This window comes from Chrysemys picta, chromosome 1, assembly GCF_011386835.1.
Source record: "Chrysemys picta bellii isolate R12L10 chromosome 1, ASM1138683v2, whole genome shotgun sequence".
Taxonomy (NCBI): Eukaryota; Metazoa; Chordata; order Testudines; family Emydidae; genus Chrysemys; species Chrysemys picta.
The window spans coordinates 149,936,204-149,957,501 of record NC_088791.1 but is presented as its reverse complement, the minus strand read 5'-3'; the positions used below and the strand labels follow the sequence as shown (position 1 = coordinate 149,957,501).

The window sequence follows — 21,298 nt, the reverse complement described above, 5'->3', positions numbered from 1 at the left end:
CTTCCCCTAAAGATGAGAGGGTCTTTGAAGCTGAGGTTTCAATTGAGACCCTTTCCTACTCAGACTCACTGAGCTCCCTTGCCTCCTCTTGTGTCAGTGGGTTGTTGGAGATGTTTAGGTTGCAGCAATTCTGCTCCTCTTTATCTTGGGCTGGTCTTATGAGTTGCTTGGCCCCACACAAAGGGTCGAGGTTGAGGGGGGAAACAAGATGTTGAGTTGCTGTCTCTTCCTCCTCTTCTCCTGGTGCCCCAGGGGGATCCAGGTGGTGAGTTGTTTTCTTTGGTCCCATTGTTGGAAAGTGAGAGTTGAAGCAGGCCCCTGAGCGGCAGGGTTCACAAGGGATACAAAGCCCCGAACGGCCTCTTGCTTGGCCTGTGCAGAAGGTCAGACCTGTCTTTATCATCTCCTCTCGTTGTTCCTTCCCAGGTAAAGTCAGCATTCTGGAGAGTTTCAGCTCGGTGGTTCGAGTTGCTGTGGAGACACCAGACTCCCAGGTAGAGGTGGAGCTGGTCCCTACTGTGGAAATCCCAACCTGCTGGCCTGAGAAAGCCCGGTGGCCCCGCTGCTTCAAACGCTGGCCTTCCCAGGAGAAAGTGCAGTGCATCAAGGTACAAAGCCGGGGGTACACGAGGGGGACTTAAAGGGCAAGTGACGCTGTGAAAGGTCTTACCATGTTGTCGAAAACCTCTCACAACTGGGAGCTGGGAAACCTGCTGGAACTCTCAGAAGATATCGTCATTAAATGGTTCTGAGCAGCACAAAGGTTGAGGCACAACCTTGTCAGGGTGGCTTGACCCAAATCAGAACAGCAGCATTTTCTACCCACTTGTTACTCATTTAGCACAGATGTAAATAATGACACAAGGTGAAAGACAGGGGAGAACTAGGCCCTTTATGGGGCGGATGAGACACCATTTTCCATCAGGCACCGAGAACTCTGACTTCCATAGTCTGCAGCTAATGCTCCCCAGAGGAGGATGAGTGCCAAGCAACCAGTACTGGATTTCCAATTAGTGGCATCATTCTCTTTCTCGGTGGGTCAGTCTTAAGGTTTCAGATCGCCCTGTTCTGTATCCGTCTAAAATGATCTTCCTGACCTGAAATCAGACCTAGAAAGAGCTTGAGAAAGAGTCATGCTTCTTAAATGCCCAGAAGGGCTACTTTCTTTAGTAAAAATATCTGAATACTTAGAAATGCTTAGAAGTGTACTAGTTTTCTTAATATTAGTGTTTGTGAATCCTGTGCAGGTTTGATAATGTTTGGAACAGTATAGACAGATGTTGTGCAAGACTCCCCACGCCTCTCCCCCAGCTCTGCCAATGCCACTCAATCCTGACCAGCACCATCCTTGTAGTTCTGGTCTTATCACTCTGCCTCTTACTGTCACACACACACCCCTCTCTGCACATGCTCCTCAGTCTTGTCCTGCCCTGTACATGGTGAGTCCTGTCTTACACCACTGGCAGAGCTCGGGCCACCTCGGTCCTGATGTAGTGAGCCTCCTCCTGCTGTTCTAGTCCAGGGATTTCCCATGTAAGTCAATTGCCTTTTCATCCTGACCTGCAGTGGGCCCTGCTGTGCCATTACCACATACCCAGACAGTTCTGCCAGTGCAGCACTGCTTACAGCTCCCCCTTCTCCTTTGGCACTGGGTCTCTCTGGGGTGAGTAATATCCACGTGAGGAACTGGCCTGGTTTGATGTGGACAGACGTTCACTGGGAATTAGGAAACCCAAACTTACTGTCCCTTGTAACTCAGTCCATAATGTACAACCAGATCTCAAGTGGTAACAGGCAGGTGCAGTGGATCCTTCCCTTATCCTCCCTTCATGCTGCTCTGAAGCTAAGTTTGAATCTCCCCCTCTGTAACTTCTCCCCCGTTCTTCTGCAGTCATTTGGCTTTAATCTCCTGGCCCGCTCCAATTACCACTGGCAGCTGGGCTTCTCCCGAGCTGAGCGCATGCTGATAGAGGGCCTTGACGAGGACGGTGGCTGCCGCATGAAGTGCTTCCGAGTCATGAGACAAATGAAGGAGGATGTCTGGTGTACAGGAAATAAGCCAATCCTGACGACCTATCACCTACAGGTGTGTATAGCAGGCAAGAGTGGTGAGGTCAGCAGAGAGGAGTTTAGGGTGGGGTGGGGGAATATACAATTGTCAGGAGAGAGCAGCATCCAAACAGAGTCTTTGCTGTGGGACGCCTGTAGCAACAATTGTAATACAATAATTGTATAGCGCCCCCTAGCTAACACCGAAGGTAACGACCCTCACCACATTACTCTTTTCCTTACATGGTGTGAGAATTGTTGTTTATCTACATTCCATACAAAAAGATTATGTTAAAAGAACACTGGTTGCACGGTTACAGGTAAACACACAAAAGTCAGGCAGTCTCAGAGTTAAGGCTGCCCATGTAACCTTAAGTCCACATATGCATTACAATACAGTTTTCAACTGCATTATCACCCACTATTTCTTGACCAATATCATATTATACTCTATTTTCCCTGCTACAACCTAATCCACTTTGCATTTCTACTGAGACTTCTGTCTGAGGAGCTCAAAGTTTTTACCCGGTCATGCTCACAACACCCTCTCTGAGGTAGCAAGGTAGGTACCAAGGTAAGAAACAAGCACAGAAAGGGGAAGTGGCTTGCCCAGGGTCATACAGTGAATGCCGGTGGTGGTCACTGGTTCCAATCCCGCTGAGGTCAATAGTGACTGAAAATTGTTCCCAATGGATGGCTGTTTGGTGACCTCTCTGAAATTAATTTGGTGGGTCTGACTCACCAGCCCCTGGTGAACTGGTGTCCACATAATAAAACCCACCATTGCTATCCTTGTTGGCATGGTAATTAGAGAGGAGGGCCAGGATTGACTTAGCATGATTCCTCTGTGTCAGGGGGGAGGTAAAGTGACAGGAGACGCTTGCGTTGCCATTACCTTCAGTCTCCAGGGCAGTCACTCCAGCTCTTTTCATCAGCAGTAAAATTACCTTCGCTAATTGTGTGAATCTTTGGCAGCATCCTTATAACATCTCTCCTTCCTCCTCCCCTCCCATCTGCCTCTTGTAGATGGTGCTGTTCTGGACATGTGAGAAGTACCCACGCACCAAGGACTGGCGCTGCTTCCGGGAAGGCTTCCTGCGCATGGTGAAGAAGCTGCACAAGTGCGTGAGCCAGCACTTCCTGAAGCATTACTTTGTCAGGGGCACCAACCTGCTTAAGTATGCCAACACCAGCGACCTGGACCTAGTGGCAGGCAAGCTTGCCATCTTCCTGGAGAACCCCGTGCTCTGCCTGGACTGAGGCAGGGAGAACCTGCTGTCCCAATCTTGTTTTATGCCCTCGTCCCTCTTGTTGTCTGTAGTTGTTCTTCCTGCCCTTTCAGTAGATGCTGTGACCTTGAACATGAGACGTGTGACACGTGCAGTATGGAAGAGAAGAGTCAAACTGAGAGCAGTGAGAGGACAAAACTATCTGTAGGGTTTGCTTGATGCCCAGTCATTGCAATTTGCTTTCTACAGCTTGAGCTGCCTGTCTTGGAGCCATTGCCATCCAGATCCCCAAAACCAGCCAGACCACTCATAGGCCAAAATGCAGAGTGGTCTAGTGGTAAGAGCAGGGGACTAGCAATCAGGAGTCCTTACTCTGCCACTTACTCGCTGTGAGACTTTTGTGTTCATCACTTGACTCCTCTATGCTGCCTCCTTGCCCATCTGTAAAATGGAATTAATACCTATCTACCTGACAGCATTGTTGTGAGACTGAATGAATGTACAGTGCATTGAGATACGCAGATGGAAACCTCGGTACAATCACAAGGAGTTATTGTTAGAGCCAGTCTCTCTCATCTCCCTCCACAATTAAATGTGGGTCCCGCCTTCACTGTAAAGAGTTTAATTGGTAAGTGTTGAATAGTTCAGTTACTGTTTTTTGCCTTTCCCTCGTGGTCTTTCTCTCAAGTTTTTCTTGGGGCAGGCGCCCCGGGTTTGCCTTTGCCACCCGTGCTAGTGCCATGCCGTCAGCCCCCTGGCGGTGTTTGCTGTGACAGAGCTCTCTAGCACATCTGGCTCTGCCCAGCTGTCTGGGGGATGAACTGATCTCTCACCTTTTAGCACCTGTATATTTTTAGGTGCGGTTAGAGACAGAAAGAGAATTTTTCAAAGGTTCCTAGTTGCAGAGGATTCCAGAGCTTTCTATATATAATATATAAAAAATAAAGTGCTAGTGTTTTGAGAAAAGAAACAAAAAGAGTTCTAAAGTGAATGTTGTGTTTAATGTCATTAAATGACTCAAATTACAATAAAGTGTTTTATTTTCTACTACCATAAATTGCTGGCTGGATTATAACACGCTCACATAATTTAAAAAGAAACTTTATCTTAACTATCATGGCCAGGGGATCATCATGAGCGCTGCGCTAGCCCCTTACACCTTTTTGTGTGATTTGGATGATTTAGTTGGTGTTGGTCCTGCTTTGAGCAGGGGGTTGGACTAGATGACCTCCTGAGGTCCCTTCCAACCCTGATATTCTATGATTCTATGATTGTAAGCAGTTTGGGGCAAGGTCTGTCTTTTCATTTATGAGTGTATACAGCACCCAACACAATGATCCTTGATTGGGGCAGCGAGGCCTACCACAATATAGATAATAGTTAGGGCTGTCGGCTAATCGCAGTTAACTCGCGCGATTAGCTCAAAAAAAATTAATTGTGATTTAAAAAAAGTAATCGTGATTAATTGCAGTTTTAATCATACTGTTAAACAATAGAATACCCATAGAAATGTATTAACTATTTTTGGATGTTTTTCTACATTTTCAATATATTGATTTAAATTACAACACAGAATATAAAGTTTACAGTGCTCACTTTGTTATTTTTATTACAAATATTTGCACTGTAAAAAAGAGAAAAATACTATTTCTTTTGTTTAAATTCACCTCATACAAGTACTGTAGTGCAGTCTCTTTATCGTGAAAGCACAACTTACAAATGTAGATTTTTTTTTTGTTACATAACTGCACTCAGAAACAAAACAATGTAAAACTTTAGAGCCTACAAGTCCACTCAGTCCTACTTCTTGTTCAGCCAATTACTAAGACAAACAAGTTTATTTGCATTTGCGGGAGATACTGCTGCCGGCTTGTTATTTACAATGTCTCCTGAAAGTGAGAACAGGTGTTCGCATGGCACTTTTGTAGCTGGCATTGCAAGGTATTTACGTGCCAGATATGCTAAACATTACTATGCCCCTTCATTCTTTGGCTACCATTCCAGGGGACATGCTTCCATGCTGATGATGCTCGTTAAAAAAACAGTGTGTTAATTAAATTTGTGCCTGAACTCCTTTGGGGAGAATTGTATGTTTCCTGCTCTGTTTTACCCGCATTCTGCCATGTATTTCATATTATAGCAATCTCGGATGATGACCCAACACATGTTGTTCGTTTAAAGAACACTTTCACTGCAGATTTGACAAAATGCAAAGAAGGTATCAATGTGAGATTTCTAAAGATAGCTATAACAATTGATCCAAGGTTTCAGAATCTGAAGTGCCTTCCAAAATCTGAGAGGAATGAGGTGTGCTTTCAGAAGTTTTAAAAAAGCAACACTCTGATGCGGAAACTACAGAATCTGAACCATCAAAAAAGAAAATCAACCTTCTGCTGGTGGCATCTGACTCAGATGATGAAAGTGAACATGCATCGGTCCACTCTACTGTGGATTGTTATCGAGCAGAACCCATCATCAGCATGGACACAAGTCCTCTGGAATGGTGGTTGAAACATGAAGGGACATATGAATTTTTAGCACACATGGCACGTAAATATCTTGCGATGCCAGCTACAACAGTGCCATGCGAATGCCTGTTCTCACTTTCAGGTGACATTGTAAACAAGAACCAGGCAGCATTATCTCCTGCAAATGTAAACAAACTTGTTTCTCTGAGTGACTGGCTGAACAAGAAGTAGAACTGAGTGGACTTGTAGACTAAAGTTTTACATTATTTTTGAACAGTTATTTTTTTGTACATAATTCTACATTTGTAAGTTCAACTTTCATGATAGAGATTGCACTACAGTACATGTATTAGGTGAATTGAAAAATACTATTTTGTTTTTTACAGCACAAATATTTGAAATAAAAAGTAAATACAAAATGAGCACTGTAATTTAGCTGCAACTAATCCGGAAAGAGATCTTGGAGTCATCGTGGATAGTTCTCTGAAGATGTCCATGCAGTGTGCAGCGGCAGTCAAAAAAGCAAACAGGATGTTAGGACTCATTCAAAAAGGGATAGAGAATAAGACTGAGAATATCTTATTGCCCTTATATAAATCCATGGTACGCCCACGTTTTGAATACTGCATACAGATGTGGTCTCCTCATCTCAAAAAAGATATACTAGCATTAGAAAAGGTTCAGAGAAGGGCAACTAAAATTATTAGGGGTTTGGATGGGTCCCATATGAGGAGAGATTAAAGAGGCTAGGACTTTTCAGCTTGGAAAAGCGGAGATTAAGGGGGGATATGATAGAGGTATATAAAATCATGAATGGTGTGGAGAAAGTGAATAAGGAAAAGTTATTTACTTGTTCCTATAATATAAGAACTAGGGGCCACCAAATGAAATGAATGGCAGCAGGTTTAAAACAAATAAAAGGAAGTTCTTCACACAGCGCATAAGTCAACCTGTGGAACTCCTTGCCTGAGGAGGTTGTGAAGGCTAGGACTATAACAGGGTTTAAAAGAGAATCAGATAAATTCATGGTGATTAAGTCCATTAATGGCTATTAGCCAGGATGGGTAAGGAATGGTGTCCCTAGCCTCTGTTTGTCAGAGGGTGGAGAAGGATGGCAGGAGAGAGTTCACTTAATCATTACCTGTTAGGTTCACTCCCTCTGGGGCACCTGGCATTGGCCACTGTCGGCAGACAGGATACTGGGCTGGATGGATCTTTGGTCTGACCCAGTATGGCTGTTCTTATGTACACTTTATATTCCGTCTTGTAATTGAAATCAATATATTTGAAAATGTAGAAAACATCCAAAAATATTTTTAAATGGTATTCTATTGTTTAACTGTGTGATTAATCGCAATTACTTTTTTTAATTGCTTGACAGCCCTAATAATAATAATAATTAATCTGTTTCCAGCTCCCTCCCCTGTCTCTCTTTCCAGTCCCTCCTCCTCAAAGGCCATCTCTGGCCCAGCTCTCTCTCGTATCCAAGGCTGCTTTTCACCCATGTCTGGCCCTCTCACACTCTCTCTCCCAAACTCTCACTTCAATAACATCACTGACATGACAAGGAATACAAGTGTCATCCAAGCTAACAGCCCGAGCGTCTGCCTCGAAGGAGCTCTCGTGGATTTGATAGGCTCATTTTTGTATCGCTGTCCATTTCTGAGTTGGTAGCAGGATACCATCCTTCTCTGTCCTCCAGTTCCATCCTCCTGCCCCAGATTGCTCTTTTTCACCTCCAGCCCCTTTCCCCTCTCTTTTCCTTTCCCCAGGACTCACTCTGTCTTTAAGGCAGTCCTCCTATAGCACCTGCCTGTCTTTCACCTCCTCTCAGCACTCATGCTGGGAAGGGAATTCAATATGGGTTGGATAAATGAGGTCTCCGTTACCAGCACCAACAAAGATGACTCTGCCTGATGTGATCACTACACTCAGGGAAAATTTGTTTCATCTCCATGATGGGTCCTTCCCTGTGGGTCTTTTCAGACCTTCCCCCTTCAGCATGCATGGTACACACATCTCATGGAAGCATGCAGCTTCTGCTTCTACAGCAGTCACTACTGGGCCTTCGGTGTTTCTCATGTCATCTCCACCACCCTTTATAATTCTGTAAAGCTGGGAGAGGGGTTATATTCAGTTACAACCCCTCCTCTGCCCAGTCCCCAGATGGAGAGAAGAAAGGAAATGGGGAGCTTCCAAAATGGCTATAAAGAGACCCGTCCATTCACCATGCTGGCCTCTTCCCTCAAAGAACTTGAAAAGTGATGGAAGGGGCTGGAGAACAGCAAGTTTCCACCTATATTGGTAATTGTGGACTTGCAGCACCCTCTAGTATCAAGTTGTGGTATGGCCAGGAATACTTTTTATATAGTCTGTGTTTTCTCTCTCCTTGATTTATAAATGGAAGCAACACATCTTTGAGTTTGTTCAGGTCTCATAGTCCAGAGCACGGGGATGGGAGTTTGGCTATTTATCAAATCCAGATCCCTAGCCTTTGAGGTTTGCCCCATGCCTCTTTCTCAGAGGTGGGTAGGAACTGCTTTTCCTATCCAGTGAAATCTCAAAAAGGTTCACAACTTTTTTTCCAGTCAGCCCTGGGATGAAATCAAGAAGTTTCAACAAAAAAAGACACCCAGCACTACCCCATCAGAGTTTGATTCAGCAAAGGGATGTGAATATGGGTCTCATACAGTCCAGGTGAATACCACAGCCATTGGACTACAGAGTCTGTCTATTGCTTTTTGTGGCCCAATGAATATTTAATAATTTATACAAAATGGAACAACTCCAACAGGAGTGATTGATCAGGCCCCACTCCAGAATAGCTTTTTGGTTAGGGCCCTCCCCTGGAATAGGAGTAGTGGTGTAGTCCAGAACAGTGTGGTCATGCTAAGTGGCGGATGCCATTTGGAGAAAGCCATTTTGTTCTCCATGCAGCAAAAGTGAAGGTATGCCATTGCAGTGCAATCTGGCCCCACTCCAGCCCAGTCTAGAAGAGAGCCAGGTTCAAGTCCCTCTTCTGTCTGGCTGACAGGAAGAACTTGAAGGTCTCCCAGGTGAGGGTTCTAATTACAGAGTATTGCCTAGTCTCTGAGGTGTGCTCTGGTTTTGACCAGAAATTCTACCCTGGACCCAAGGTGCCTTCCCAATAGAAGTTGCATTGAAGCAGATACATTTCAGCAAAAAGTGTCAGTTTTGACGCATCAGCATTTTCTGACAAAATTTGTGTCCAAAAGTTCCCAACCAGCTCCCACTCATTAGCCTTTAGAAGACTGCCTGGGTGCCACATGGCTGACCCCTGTGTTTGGAAGGCTTGATGTGCAGGGAGCACTGGTCCCAGGTCAAGGAAGGCTTATATTAGTATCCTTTGAGGCAGCTCAGGGCAGGGGTTTGTGTGGAGGGAATCTGGGCCTGTCCCACATCTCTGGTGCTAGAAATGACTTCTGAGAGCCACGGAGCTGGGCCAGGTGCCTTGTACCTATTGTACCATCACCCATGGAAGACGGACATGGCGTCTTAAGTTGTGGATGAAGGGCTTAGTGGTGCTCCTCTCTCTTCCCCCACCACTCATATGGAGCCTCTGCTGCTACAGCACACAGCAGCGGTTTACCAATACTCACCACTGCCATATGGTAATTTATGACAGGAAGTGAAGCAGACTGAATCCACCTTAAAATGTAGAGGGGAGTTTAGGTAAGCAGAATGTCGTCCTGAACAATGGACTCTGACCAGGATACCAGATTTGATTGTACTGCTCTTATGAAAAGTAACTCTGGGATAACCTGTGACACTGTATGGAATATGGGAGACACTTCAGGATATTGTTGATGCCAATAATATAAAATTGCAATGAATCGGACCAGATATGCTGTGTAAGCTATCTGTGAAAATCTTACGATTTGCCAAGTATGATCATCTTGTTTATATGTTTGTATCACGTTTGTATTCTGAGTTATAGATATGTAGGGTATTGCTGTATTTCCAAACTTGTGCTGTGTTTCTGGGTGACACCCCCAAACAGATTGGCATCAGCACTGCCTAGCCAGTTTGATGGCCCATCAAGAGTCTCATCTAATCAAAAGAGCTTTAAACTAGGAAGTTTGGGGAGACGGTTGGGAGATGCACAGTTAATCTCCACGCCAGATTCCAGTATGGAAAAGGTGAGTAAAATGAGAGGAGACATAGCCTGGGAGATGAGATTGGACATAGGAAGGACAGGGGGGATGGACACAAGGAGGCCCGCAACATATAGTGCTGCTAATGGGAGACAGGCTAAACGACATACATTAGGGTGTTTATACACCAATGCCAGAAGCCTAGGTAATAAAATGGAGGAATTGGAGCTCTTGGTCCAAGAGCTGAAACCAGATATCGTAGGAATAACGGAAACGTGGTGGAATGGCAGTCACGACTGGAACACAGGTATGGAGGGGTATGCGCTGTTTAGGAAAGACCGGAACAAAGGTAAAGGTGGGGGGGTGGCATTGTATGTCAATAGTGAAATAAACTGTAAAGAAATAATAGTTGATGGATTAGATAACACAGAGTCCGTCTGGGCAATACTCACACTGGGTAATAGGACTACTAGAGCCTCTCCGGGGATAGTGCTTGGAGTGTGCTATAGACCACCAGGATCAACCCAGGATATGGATAAGGAACTATTTAATGTGTTTAGAGAAGTAATTACTAACAGAAACTGTGTAATTATGGGGGACTTTAACTTCCCAGATATAGATTGGGGAACAAACGCTAGTAGCAATAACAGGGCTCAGATGTTCCTAGAAGTGCTTGCTGATCAATTCCTCCATCAAGTGGTAACTGAACCGACGAGGGGGAGGCCATTTTAGATTTGATTCTAGTAAGTAGTGAGGACCTCGTTGAGGAAGTGGTAGTAGGGGACAATTTGGGCTCCAGTGATCATGAGCTAATTCGGTTTAAAATACATGGAAGGAGTAACAGAATTAAATCAAAGACTAGGGTTTATAATTTTAAAAAGGCCAATTTTAACAAATTAAGGGGACTGGTAAGGGAAGTGGATTGGGCAAACGTATTAATGGATTTAAAGGCAGAAGAAGCCTGGGATTACTTTAAGTTAAAGATGCATGAGCTGTCGGAGGCCTGTATTTCAAAAAAGGGAAAAAGATTACTAAGCAAGAGATTTAGACCGAGCTGGATGAGCGACCGACTCAAAGGGGCTATTAGGAAGAAACAGAAAGCGTACAAAGAGTGGAAGAGGGGAGGGATCAGTAAGGAAATGTACTTAAGTGAAGTCAGAGAATGTAGAGAGAGAGTGAGAAAGGCCAAAGGCCGTGTAGAGTTGGACCTAGCGAGGGGAATTAAAAGCAATAGTAAGAGGTTTTACAGTCACATAAATAGGAAGAAAGCAAAGAAAGAAGTGGGACCGCTGAAGACTATTGACGGAGAGGAGATTAAAGACAATCTAGGCATGGCGCAATATCTTAATGAATATTTTGCATCGGTGTTTAATGAGGCCAATGAAGGTATTAGGGATACTAGCACCACTACAGAGGGGCATTCAGGATGGGGGATTACCGTATCCGAGGTAGAAACAAAACTTGAACACCTTAATGGGGCTAAGTCGGGAGGACCGGACGATCTTCATCCGAGAATATTGAAGGAATTGGCACGGGAAATAGGCCCATTAGCGATAATATTTAATGAATCTGTAAACTCGGGGGTAGTCCCGTTAGACTGGAGAATAGCTAATGTGGTTCCTATTTTCAAGAAAGGGAAAAAAAGTGATCCGGGTAACTACAGGCCTGTTAGTTTAACATCTGTAGTGTGCAAGGTGTTAGAGAAAATTCTGAAAGAGAAACTAGTTGAGGACCTGGAGGGTAGTGGCAATTGCGATAAATTACAACATGGTTTTACGAAGGGCAGATCGTGCCAAACGAATCTGATCTCCTTCTTTGAGAAAGTAACGGATTTATTAGATAAGGGAAATGCGGTGGACCTAATATACCTGGATTTCAGTAAAGCGTTTGATACTGTACCCCATGAGGAATTATTAGTTAAACTGAAAAACATGGGGATCGATATGAAAATCCAGAGGTGGATAAGGAATTGGTTAATGGGGAGAATGCAGCGGGTTGTATTAAAGGGTGAACTGTCAGGTTGGAGGGAGGTTACTAGTGGAGTGCCTCAAGGTTCGGTTTTGGGACCCATTTTATTTAATCTATTTATAACTGACCTCGGAACCGATTGCAGGAGTGGGCTGATAAAGTTTGCGGATGATACGAAGGTGGGAGGCGTTGTAAATTCGGAGGAGGATAGGGATATCCTGCAGGGAGACTTGAATGAGCTTGTGAATTGGAGTATCAGAAATAGGATGAAATTTAATAGTGAAAAGTGTAAGGTGATGCATTTGGGGATGACTAATAACAATTTTAGTTACAAGATGGGGACGCATTGGTTAGAAGTAACGGAAGAGGAGAAGGACCTAGGGGTTCTTGTAGACCGCAGGATGACTATGAGTCGACAATGTGACGTGGCGGTGAAAAAAGCCAATGCTGTCTTGGGATGCATTAGGCGAGGTATATCTAGTAGGGATAAGGAGGTCCTGCTTCCGTTGTACAAGGCGCTGGTGAGACCTCATTTGGAGTACTGTGTGCAGTTCTGGTCTCCCATGTTTAAAAAAGATGAACTCAAACTGGAACGGGTGCAGAGAAGGGCCACTAGGATGATCAGAGGAATGGAAAACCTGTCGTACGAAAGGAGACTAGAGGAGCTTGGGTTGTTTAGTCTGACAAAGCGAAGGCTGAGAGGGGATATGATTGCTATATTTAAATATATTAGAGGGATTAATACAAGGGAGGGAGAAGAATTATTCCAGCTTAGTACTAACGTGGATACGAGAACGAATGGATATAAACTGGCCGTGGGGAAGTTCAGACTTGAAATTAGACGAAGGTTTCTGACCGTCAGAGGGGTGAAATATTGGAACGGCCTTCCGAGGGAAACGGTGGGGGCGACGGACCTGTCTGGTTTTAAGATTAAGTTAGATAAGTTTATGGAGGGAATGGTTTAATGGTAAAACATAGTAGTCAAGGAAAGCCAAGCAATGGTAGGTAAATAGTATAATGGCTAACAGGGGTCGGGCTGGAGACTCTTGCCTATATGCTCGGGGTCTTACTGATCGCCATATTTGGGGTCGGGAAGGAATTTTCCTCCAGGGCAGATTGGCTGAGCCTCTGGAGGTTTTTCGCCTTCCTCCGCAGCATGGGGCAGGGATCTCTAGCAGGAGGGTCTCTGCCGATTGAAGTCACTAAAAACAGGATTGGGGACTTCAACAGCAGAGTCCAGGGAAGGGGTAGGGACGGTTTTATGGCCTGCAGCATGCAGGGGGTCAGACCAGATGATCATAATGGTCCCTTCTGACCTTAAAGTCTATGAGTCTATAAGAGTCATCAGCTGTGCAATGAGCCCATTGAAAAAGCCAAGGACTACACCTTATGAGTAGCAAGACATGCAGGGGAATGCCTCTGGACAGAACTCTAAGGCTTTTCCATGCCATGTGCTGTGAAACTTGTGTTTGGGACAAAGGCCACATGGCAAAGGATATAAAAAGGCAGCTGCATCTTCTCCATTTCATCTTCATTCCTGCTTCTTACTTCTGGAGGAACTTTTCTACAAACTGAAGCTCTGAACAAAGGACCAGCAGTGCAAGTAGGGCGATCTGGTCCGCCGTGCCGTACTAGCAAGGTACCGGAAAGACAGGAGGATTCAAGCTCCTCTGGTGCAGCTGTACCGCCCCCTGCCCTTCCACAGAGCTGCGTCGCCTCTGTTTGTACAGCAGCAGCTAGGGTGACCAGATAGCAAGTATGAAAAATCAGGACAGAGTGTGTGTGTGGGGGGGTAATAGGCACCTATATAAGAAAAATCCCCAAATATCAGGACTGTCCCTTTAAAATCAGGACATCTGGTCACCCTAGCTGCAGCCCTGCTGGAGGACAAGGCTGGGGGGCGAGGCTGGGGGCTGCTGCTGGAGGAGCTGCCGGCGTTGTGCTCCTTTCCCTGCTGCCCCTCCCAGCGGAGAAAGGGGCAGAACCTCCAGCCTCCCCCGCCCCAAGCAGTGCTGCTGCTGAACAGATGGAGCGGAAGGAGATGCAGCTCAGTGGAAGGGCAGGGGGCAGGGCTGGGGGTTTTGCTCCTTTCCCTGATGGGAGGGGCAGCAGGGAAAGGAGCAGAATGCCTGGCAGTTCCTCCGGCAGCAGGAGGAGGACAGAGGGACCCCCCCCCCCAGGTGATGTGGGATGGATCATGGGGAGGGGACAGGGAGAGCATGGGGGCCCAGAAAGTGGGTGGGGAAGAGTCACATGGACGGTCACTTGGGGAGGTCAAGTGCCCACCTGTTGCTGGTGCCCCCCCTTTGTACTGGTAAGAAATGGATTCTACTTGCACCACTGCAAAGGACTGAATGACCCTTTCAAAGTGTGGGTGTGTTCCAGAGGGACTTTCAAGCCAGCAAACTCACCAACACTGCTAAGAATCTGGTATATGGACTTTGAAGTCTCTGTATGTATGTGATTGCTTTACCATTTAACAACTCTCTTCTTGTTCTTTCTTTTATAATAAACCATTAGTTTTAGACACTAAAGAATTGGCTGGCAGCATGGTATTTTGGGTAAGATCCAAACTAATATTGACCTGGTAACGTCTTTTGGGGTCAGAAGCAGGGCCGGCTCCAGGCACCAGCAAACGAAGCAGGTGCTTGGGGCGGCCAATGGGAAGGGGCGGCACGTCCGGGTCTTCGGCGGCAATTTGGCGGCGGGTCCCTCTCAGAGCGAAGGACCCGCCGCCGAATTGCTGCCGAGGAAAGAAGCGGCGCGGTTGAGCTGCCGCCGAAGTGCCGCCGATCACGGCTTTTTTTTTTTTTCTTCACCACTTGGGGCGGTAAAAAAGCCTGAGCCAGCCCTGGTCAGAAGAACATTTTGTATAGTGAGCAGAGTTTCAAATAACTTCTGCCTGTCCTGGACCCGTGTGCGGATTGGGAGCCCGAGAATTGGAATGCAATAAAGGGGGCTGTGTGATTTCTTTTTTGATTCTTGATAACCAGTGTGGGGGATCAGGAGCACAGCTTGTGCCTGGTTGGGGAGTTTAACTTCAGTGTCAACCACACATCTTTGGGAGAATCTGCTCTCCTTTTTGCAGCCTGCCCTGCACTTGGCATTTTCAGTGGGGGCTACCCAGGCACCCTGAGTCACATAACCCATGAACACAGTTGGTCATGACCTTAATTTTACATCACATCTGAAAGAGGCCAATTATGCTAGTCCACGAGCTCCATTCTGGGTAGTGGTTCTGTACTCACTCAGTGGGAGGAGTAAGGAATTTCTAGCACTCTTTCAGGTGGCTGCTGGGCTTTTCTTGAAAGTGAGTCAAAATCTTACCACACCCAGCTTGGTTTAGTATATGAGTTTTGATTAGATTACAACCTGTGCTATTATGGCTTTGGGGTGGATTAGCTCCATGTCTGGTGTTAATCAACACAGCTATGCTGACTGACATGAGCTGAGGAGGTGGCCCAGGCCCTGTGTATCCCAGGGCACAGTTTGCCCTCACAGTAGTACCTGTTAAGTGGTGAAGGAGGCAGAGTAATAGCCCATTAATGAGGGCATCTTTGAGCTGGCCAAGATCTGTGGCAGACCCTGGCCTCTATCCTGGCCACTTCTAAAAGAACAAATCACAATTATCAAGTCCCTCCAAAAGGGTTTTTATACCCACCCTGCCCCTGGATCTCTACTAGTGGCTGCAGTACACGAGAAAACAAAATAGCACCAGCCTTCTAAGTTGATGCCTGATGATAAATATCCAAAGAAACTATCCTTATTTGGAAGGAAGATCAATTCTGCTAGCCTCCAAGTTAATAGCAAATTATCAAGCTTTGCTAGTGAAATATGGTCACCTCGGATCAGCCAAAATCTCCCAGTTTGTGGACAGACTTACACAGGTCTCAAAAAGATGAAGTCCATTTATACTGAAGGTCAGTTGATTGCCAAGACAGTATTGTTTGTAGCACTAGATGCTTTTGACATAGCCACAAGGACAAGGGCTACTTCTGTCACCATGCCCAAGGCATCCTGGCTGCAATCATTAGGCAAACCAAACGAGGTTCACATCACAACTGAGACCCTACCTTTGGGAGATCATGATCTTTTAAACTCCAATATTGACAAAGTACTCCACTCCACTTGAAACCAATGGGAGTTGAACACCACCTTTGAGTATCTGGGTTTAGGCCTCTACACTCCAGCCCAGAAGAGGTGGGTTAGGCCTCAAATCTTTTACAGGAAAGACCAGCCTCCTTATATTACCAGAAAAAGTCCTCAAAACCTCCCAAGAAAAGACTTCGGTACCAGAGAAGGAGAAGTTCGGCCTCAACTACTGTTGCTGATCACACAACACCTGGCCTGAGGAGCAGGTTTGAGTCTGCATCAAGAGTCCTGGACTGAAACATACATTCCTTCCTCCCCCGCCCCATTTGGCAGCCATCTTTCTTTCTGTTTTGTATCCACAACGCAGCACCTTCACAGAATGAGATGAACAGCAAGAACAAGAGGACACCCAATGAAATCTTGTCTCCCTCATTAATTAGATGCTTAAAAGTCAGTACATTACCCAGTGAAGTGCTTGTCTACTTAGCTCTACAGAGCATTACAGTTTGGCTTTTCCATGGCACCAAGAGCTTTTATTTAAATGCCTATCAATCTTAGCAGCTCATTTGTGAAGACAGGGACTGCACATTTACCTATACCTCAAAGATTGGCTGATTTGGGGCAAATCCTCTCTTTGGGTTCCCAGTTGTTGTTAAATTGTATAGTCAGTTGCTCGACCACACTTTGCTTCATTATGAAATACATTCAAGAGACCAAATAACCAATATCAGTCAGGTTTATTGCTTTAAGCCAATAATAATATCGTACAGGAAAAAGGTTCTATTCGATACCAGTCTCTGGAAAGCCATCTTGTACAGCAATGTTACATTCACCTTACATAGAAGGTGAGCTCCCAAAGTTACACAGTTCAGCAAGGACTAGTTATAAGATATTTTTATGAGTTATAAAACTCTTGACACATCACTAAAATCCAATCCATCAGTGCATCCCAGTTCCTTGACTAGTTATGTTCCTTTCTTTGTTTGTTTTGGATACTAGCATTCTAGATACATTCACAGACCAGTATCTCCTAGATTTGTACCGGGGTAGAACACACATATATCTTGTCCATTTCCTTTGGGACATTCCAGTACTGGCTTGTGGGAATAACTCCCTAGCTGTTGCTATGGTAAAACACTCATATATCCTGATTCTGACAATTTTCCTATCTACTTAAGCCAAAACTTACTTCAGCTAATGCCAGGTATTATGGAATACTTAGCACAATTGTACAGAATTATAAAAGATATAGGCCAATTTGGGCTATATAACTTTTGTTAACATTATGTGCTCTGTGTGTGTGTCTGTCTGTCTGTGTGTGATGTAAAAGGTTAAACGGTTAACTGATAAACCGGTAAGCATTAGGCTTACTGTTAACAGGACCTTAACCATTAACCCTGGCAGCCGGCCAAAAGGACCCCAGCCTAAGCAGCCCCGGCTGTGTCAGGCCAGCTGGCTGGTGGGACCCCAGCCCCTGCCGCGCTGGGCTGGGTGGGCTGGAGCAGCCCCAGCCTTGGCCTGGCCGGCCGGGCAGGCAGGATCCCAACCCCGGCTGTGCCGGAGCAGCCCTAACCCTGGTCGCACCAGGCTGAGTGGGCTTGAGCAGCCCTGGCCCCGGCCATGCCGGGCCGGCAGGATCCCAGCACCTGCCACCCTGCATCAGCCCACCACAGTGACCTCGGTTAGCCGGTTAAACAATATAATTTTAATCATTTAACCAATTAACTTTTTTAACCAATATTCACATCCCTTATATGAACAAATAATATGTATTATTAATATGATATATATACACATGCTAGCTAGCATATATTGGTTAACACAATGCAGTATGAACAGTTCTCCACCTCTTTGCTATTTCAGGCCTCCAGATCAATCAGGACAAGTCAACTCTCACAATAGAGTTCATAGGTGCAGTTCAAGGCCAGTGAGAGCTTATTTCTCACAGGACAGATTTTGCAGGATAATGCACTCATTTCAAATCTACATGAGCACCCAGAACTTCAGTGAAAGTCTGTCTTGCTTATTGGGCCACGTGGCCTCTTGTACTTTTGCTACATCCAGACTTTATCTTTGGCCTCTTCTGGGGCAGTTGAAATTAGTTTGTCAACCAGGCAGACACAGCATGAACTTTGCAGGTCATAATGCCCCAGAAGTCCTATCCTCTCTACTGTGATGGAAAACATCTGCCCGGGCATCCCATTCACCTAGTAATCCCCCACCAAGGCTCTGGTAATGGATGCTTCCAAGGAGGGGTGAGGAGCATGCCTAGACCATCTCCAGCCACAAGGCCTGTGGTCCCCAATAAACTTTCATCTACACATAAATGTGCTAGAAATCAGATTCATATGTTGAGCTTGCAGAGGATTCCTACCACTCTTCCAAAGACCCACCATTCAAGTCCTGACAAACAACATTATAGTGGTGCACTACATCAGAGATAAGGAGCAGAGTGATCCCCTCTCTATCAGAAGGTGGTTCATTTGTGGGACTGGTGTTGAACGCATCAGTCCCATCTCACGGCTTTATGTTTACCAGGTGTTCAGAACAACCTGGCAAACCAACTTAGTAGGAAGTGCTTTGCTAGTCACAAATGGACTCTCAACTACTCAGTCCTCAATCAAATCTTGCTTAGATGGGGTATTTCCAGAACAGACCGCTGATCGAGTGGTGGGCTGCTCCTCTGCTGTTAGGGCCCTGGGTTGGGGCCCGGTGGAGTTGGGTGGGCCTGGGCCCCCCCTACCGGGGCCGTCACCACCCCCCTGGTGACAGCCCCCAGGCACTGGCTACTAGGCCACCCTGCCCTGCCTTCAAGGGTGGCTGTATTGACTCTGGCCACTAAGCCACCCTACCCTGCCTCCAAGGGTGATTATATCGACTCCGGCCACTAGGCCACACTCCCCTGCAGTTAAGGGGAGTCCTACTGACTCCGGCCATTGGGCCAGACTTCCCTGCAGACAGGGGAAGCCCTACTGATTCCAGCCATTGGGCCACACTCCCCTGCTGTTAAGGGGAGTCCTATTGACTCTGGCCATTGGGCCGCACTTCCCTGCAATTAAGGGGAGTCCTATTGACTCTGGCCATGGACTATGCAGCCCAGTGGCTGAGCACAACCATATTGACTTAACCGTGGGGCTACCATGCACATACCCACCCCAGGGTGATGGGGGGTACTGGCCCCGCGACATACAGCCACCAATTTGCACATGAAGAACCACACATTTTTATTCTGAAGAGGCATGAGCCCAGGCTCCCTTACAGATGCATTCTTGAGCTAGTGGAATACAGATCTGATGTATGTCTTCTTGCCAATCCCATTAATCCCCAGAGAGCTTCAGAAAAATCAGCTGGGACAAAGCCCCCTAATACTGATAGCATCTGTGTGGGTGTGTCTGTTCCAGTATTCAGAACAGATGCATCTATTGATTCAGTTGCCCATCACTCTTCCGGATCGCCTGAACATTATGTCACAGAATTAGAGCCTGATCCTACACCTGTACCCCCTTGTCTCTGTATCTGACTGCCTGGATGCTAGCTAGTTAAGTGCTTTAGACAGGAGCTGTTCTGATACTTTGATTCAAAGCAGAAAGGCTTCTACAAGAGTCACAAGTAGATCCAAAGGGAAAGGTTTTTTTGCTTTGGCGGCTCAGTGTGACCTTCAATCCTTAAAGACATCCATTCCTGACTATTTATTATCCTTGAAGTATTCAGGATTTTCAGTCTTCTCAGTTAGAGTTCATTCAGCAGAAATATCATATCAAAACATCTCTGTGATGTTTTATTTTTGTATGGACTCCAATACTCCTTAAATTTCTGTACTATAATTTCATAGTTAGCCTCCTCTGCCTGAGATAACTGAAAACTATTAAACACATCTGGTGCTTCAGAACCTACTGCTGCCAGAAATAAGGGTTCCTTCAGATTGTCTTCTGTCTCGCTGGCACCCATCACTTGCTGATACAGAGTGCAATTTACATTTCTTCCAGTTGTCTTTCACATTTCCAGAGAATTTTCAGTTCTGGTGAAGCTTTTAGCTGCTCCATTCTTCCACTCACTGTGTTTTCTTTAATTTCTGTTTACTCCTGGTCCCATACGGTGTTCAGCAATCGCTCTGGCCCAAGGTGCTTGATAGAAATCCCCTATTCAGTTAGTCAGTTTCCCAATGGCCTAGGAATAAAATAACTGTAGCATCCATCCCCTAGATTTCCTGTCTGGGAAGCTACATCCCTTTAAAGCCATGCTCCAAGGACCCAGCCACCCCTTCCCCAAGATTTCCTGTCTGGCAAACAACACAGCGGAAGGGAATTGTGTCCAGGGCAGTGACAGGAGCAAGGTGGGGACATGGGCTCTTTGGTGGCTACAACCTTAGCCAGGGGGATGGGTGGCTAGGCCCTGGAAGCATGGCTCCCCAGAATCAAGGCAGAGGCTCTGTGAGCAGAGACCATCCAGGGGATTTGAGGCGGGATGCTGGGACCGCTGGGATTGTCACAGCACCAGCCAGTCTGCATCGCTATGTACACGCACATCCCTCCCCAATATCTCCTGGGTGTCTGTCTTCTGGGACACCCCAACTTTGTGTGCTCTCTGAAAGGCTCTCCACTAGCTGCCTAGATCGCCCTTGTGGACAGGCAGTGATCCCAAGCAGGGGCCTCGCACAATGGACAAGGCCTTAGAGAAGCATAGAACAATGACAGCAAGGTCCCTGCAGCACAAAAGAGCCACAGATATGGAAGGGGCCTGGAAAGAGCCCCAGGTGGGGCTCAGCAAATTCAAACAGCAGGAGCTGGAGCAGGGGTGGGCAAACTTTTTGGCCCGAGGGCCACATCAAGGTGCGAAACTGTATGGAGGGCCGGGCAGGGAAGGCTGTGCCCCCGCCCCCTAGCTGACCCCTCCCACTTTCCGCCCCGGGAACGTGCTTGGTGCGCTGGTGCCTGGAGCCGCCCCTGCACACAGGGCACTGCTTCCCCTGCCTGGGCCTCGTCGTCGCCATCATCAACCCAACTGTGAAATTTCACGAATACCAGCAGAAAAATCAAATTATGAAAAAAGCCAGAGAGCATTCAGAACTCATACGCAAAGGCCACAAGCTGCACATTTGCCCTGGCCTCTTTGCCCTAACTTTAAAAAAAGAGAAGAGAGCTAGAGTAAAGTACAGCAGCACGCGGGGGGGCAGATATCTACTACAGATGAGGATTCCCATTGAAACGCTCATTCAGCTTCCAAAATCAGTTTTCTACAGTAAGAGACTTTAAACATGGAAAAAGTCCAGTCCAGTCGCTTGGGATAGAAATCCAAACCTCGGCTGTACAAGAAGACTCTCCAGAAGTCGTGACTACAAATAAGCTTCTGAAAAACTTTTGGGTGGCACACAGTGAAA

The 21,298-nt window shown here is 46.2% G+C and overlaps 1 protein-coding gene across 7 annotated transcripts in view; it reads left to right on the top strand.

Moving 5' to 3' along the window:
* MAB21L3 (mab-21 like 3) overlaps positions 1–4,326 on the top strand; it is a 30,736-nt gene extending 26,410 nt beyond the window's left edge. For all 7 annotated transcript variants that reach the window (XM_065572892.1, XM_065572879.1, XM_042852522.2 and 4 more), the window contains 3 exons: positions 427–608; positions 1,892–2,086; positions 3,076–4,326. In XM_065572892.1, the coding sequence (XP_065428964.1) occupies positions 427–608; positions 1,892–2,086; positions 3,076–3,309 (611 nt within the window). In that variant the 3' untranslated portion in view covers positions 3,310–4,326. The remainder of the gene's footprint in view (positions 1–426; positions 609–1,891; positions 2,087–3,075) is intronic.
* The last annotated feature ends 16,972 nt before the right edge of the window (positions 4,327–21,298 follow it).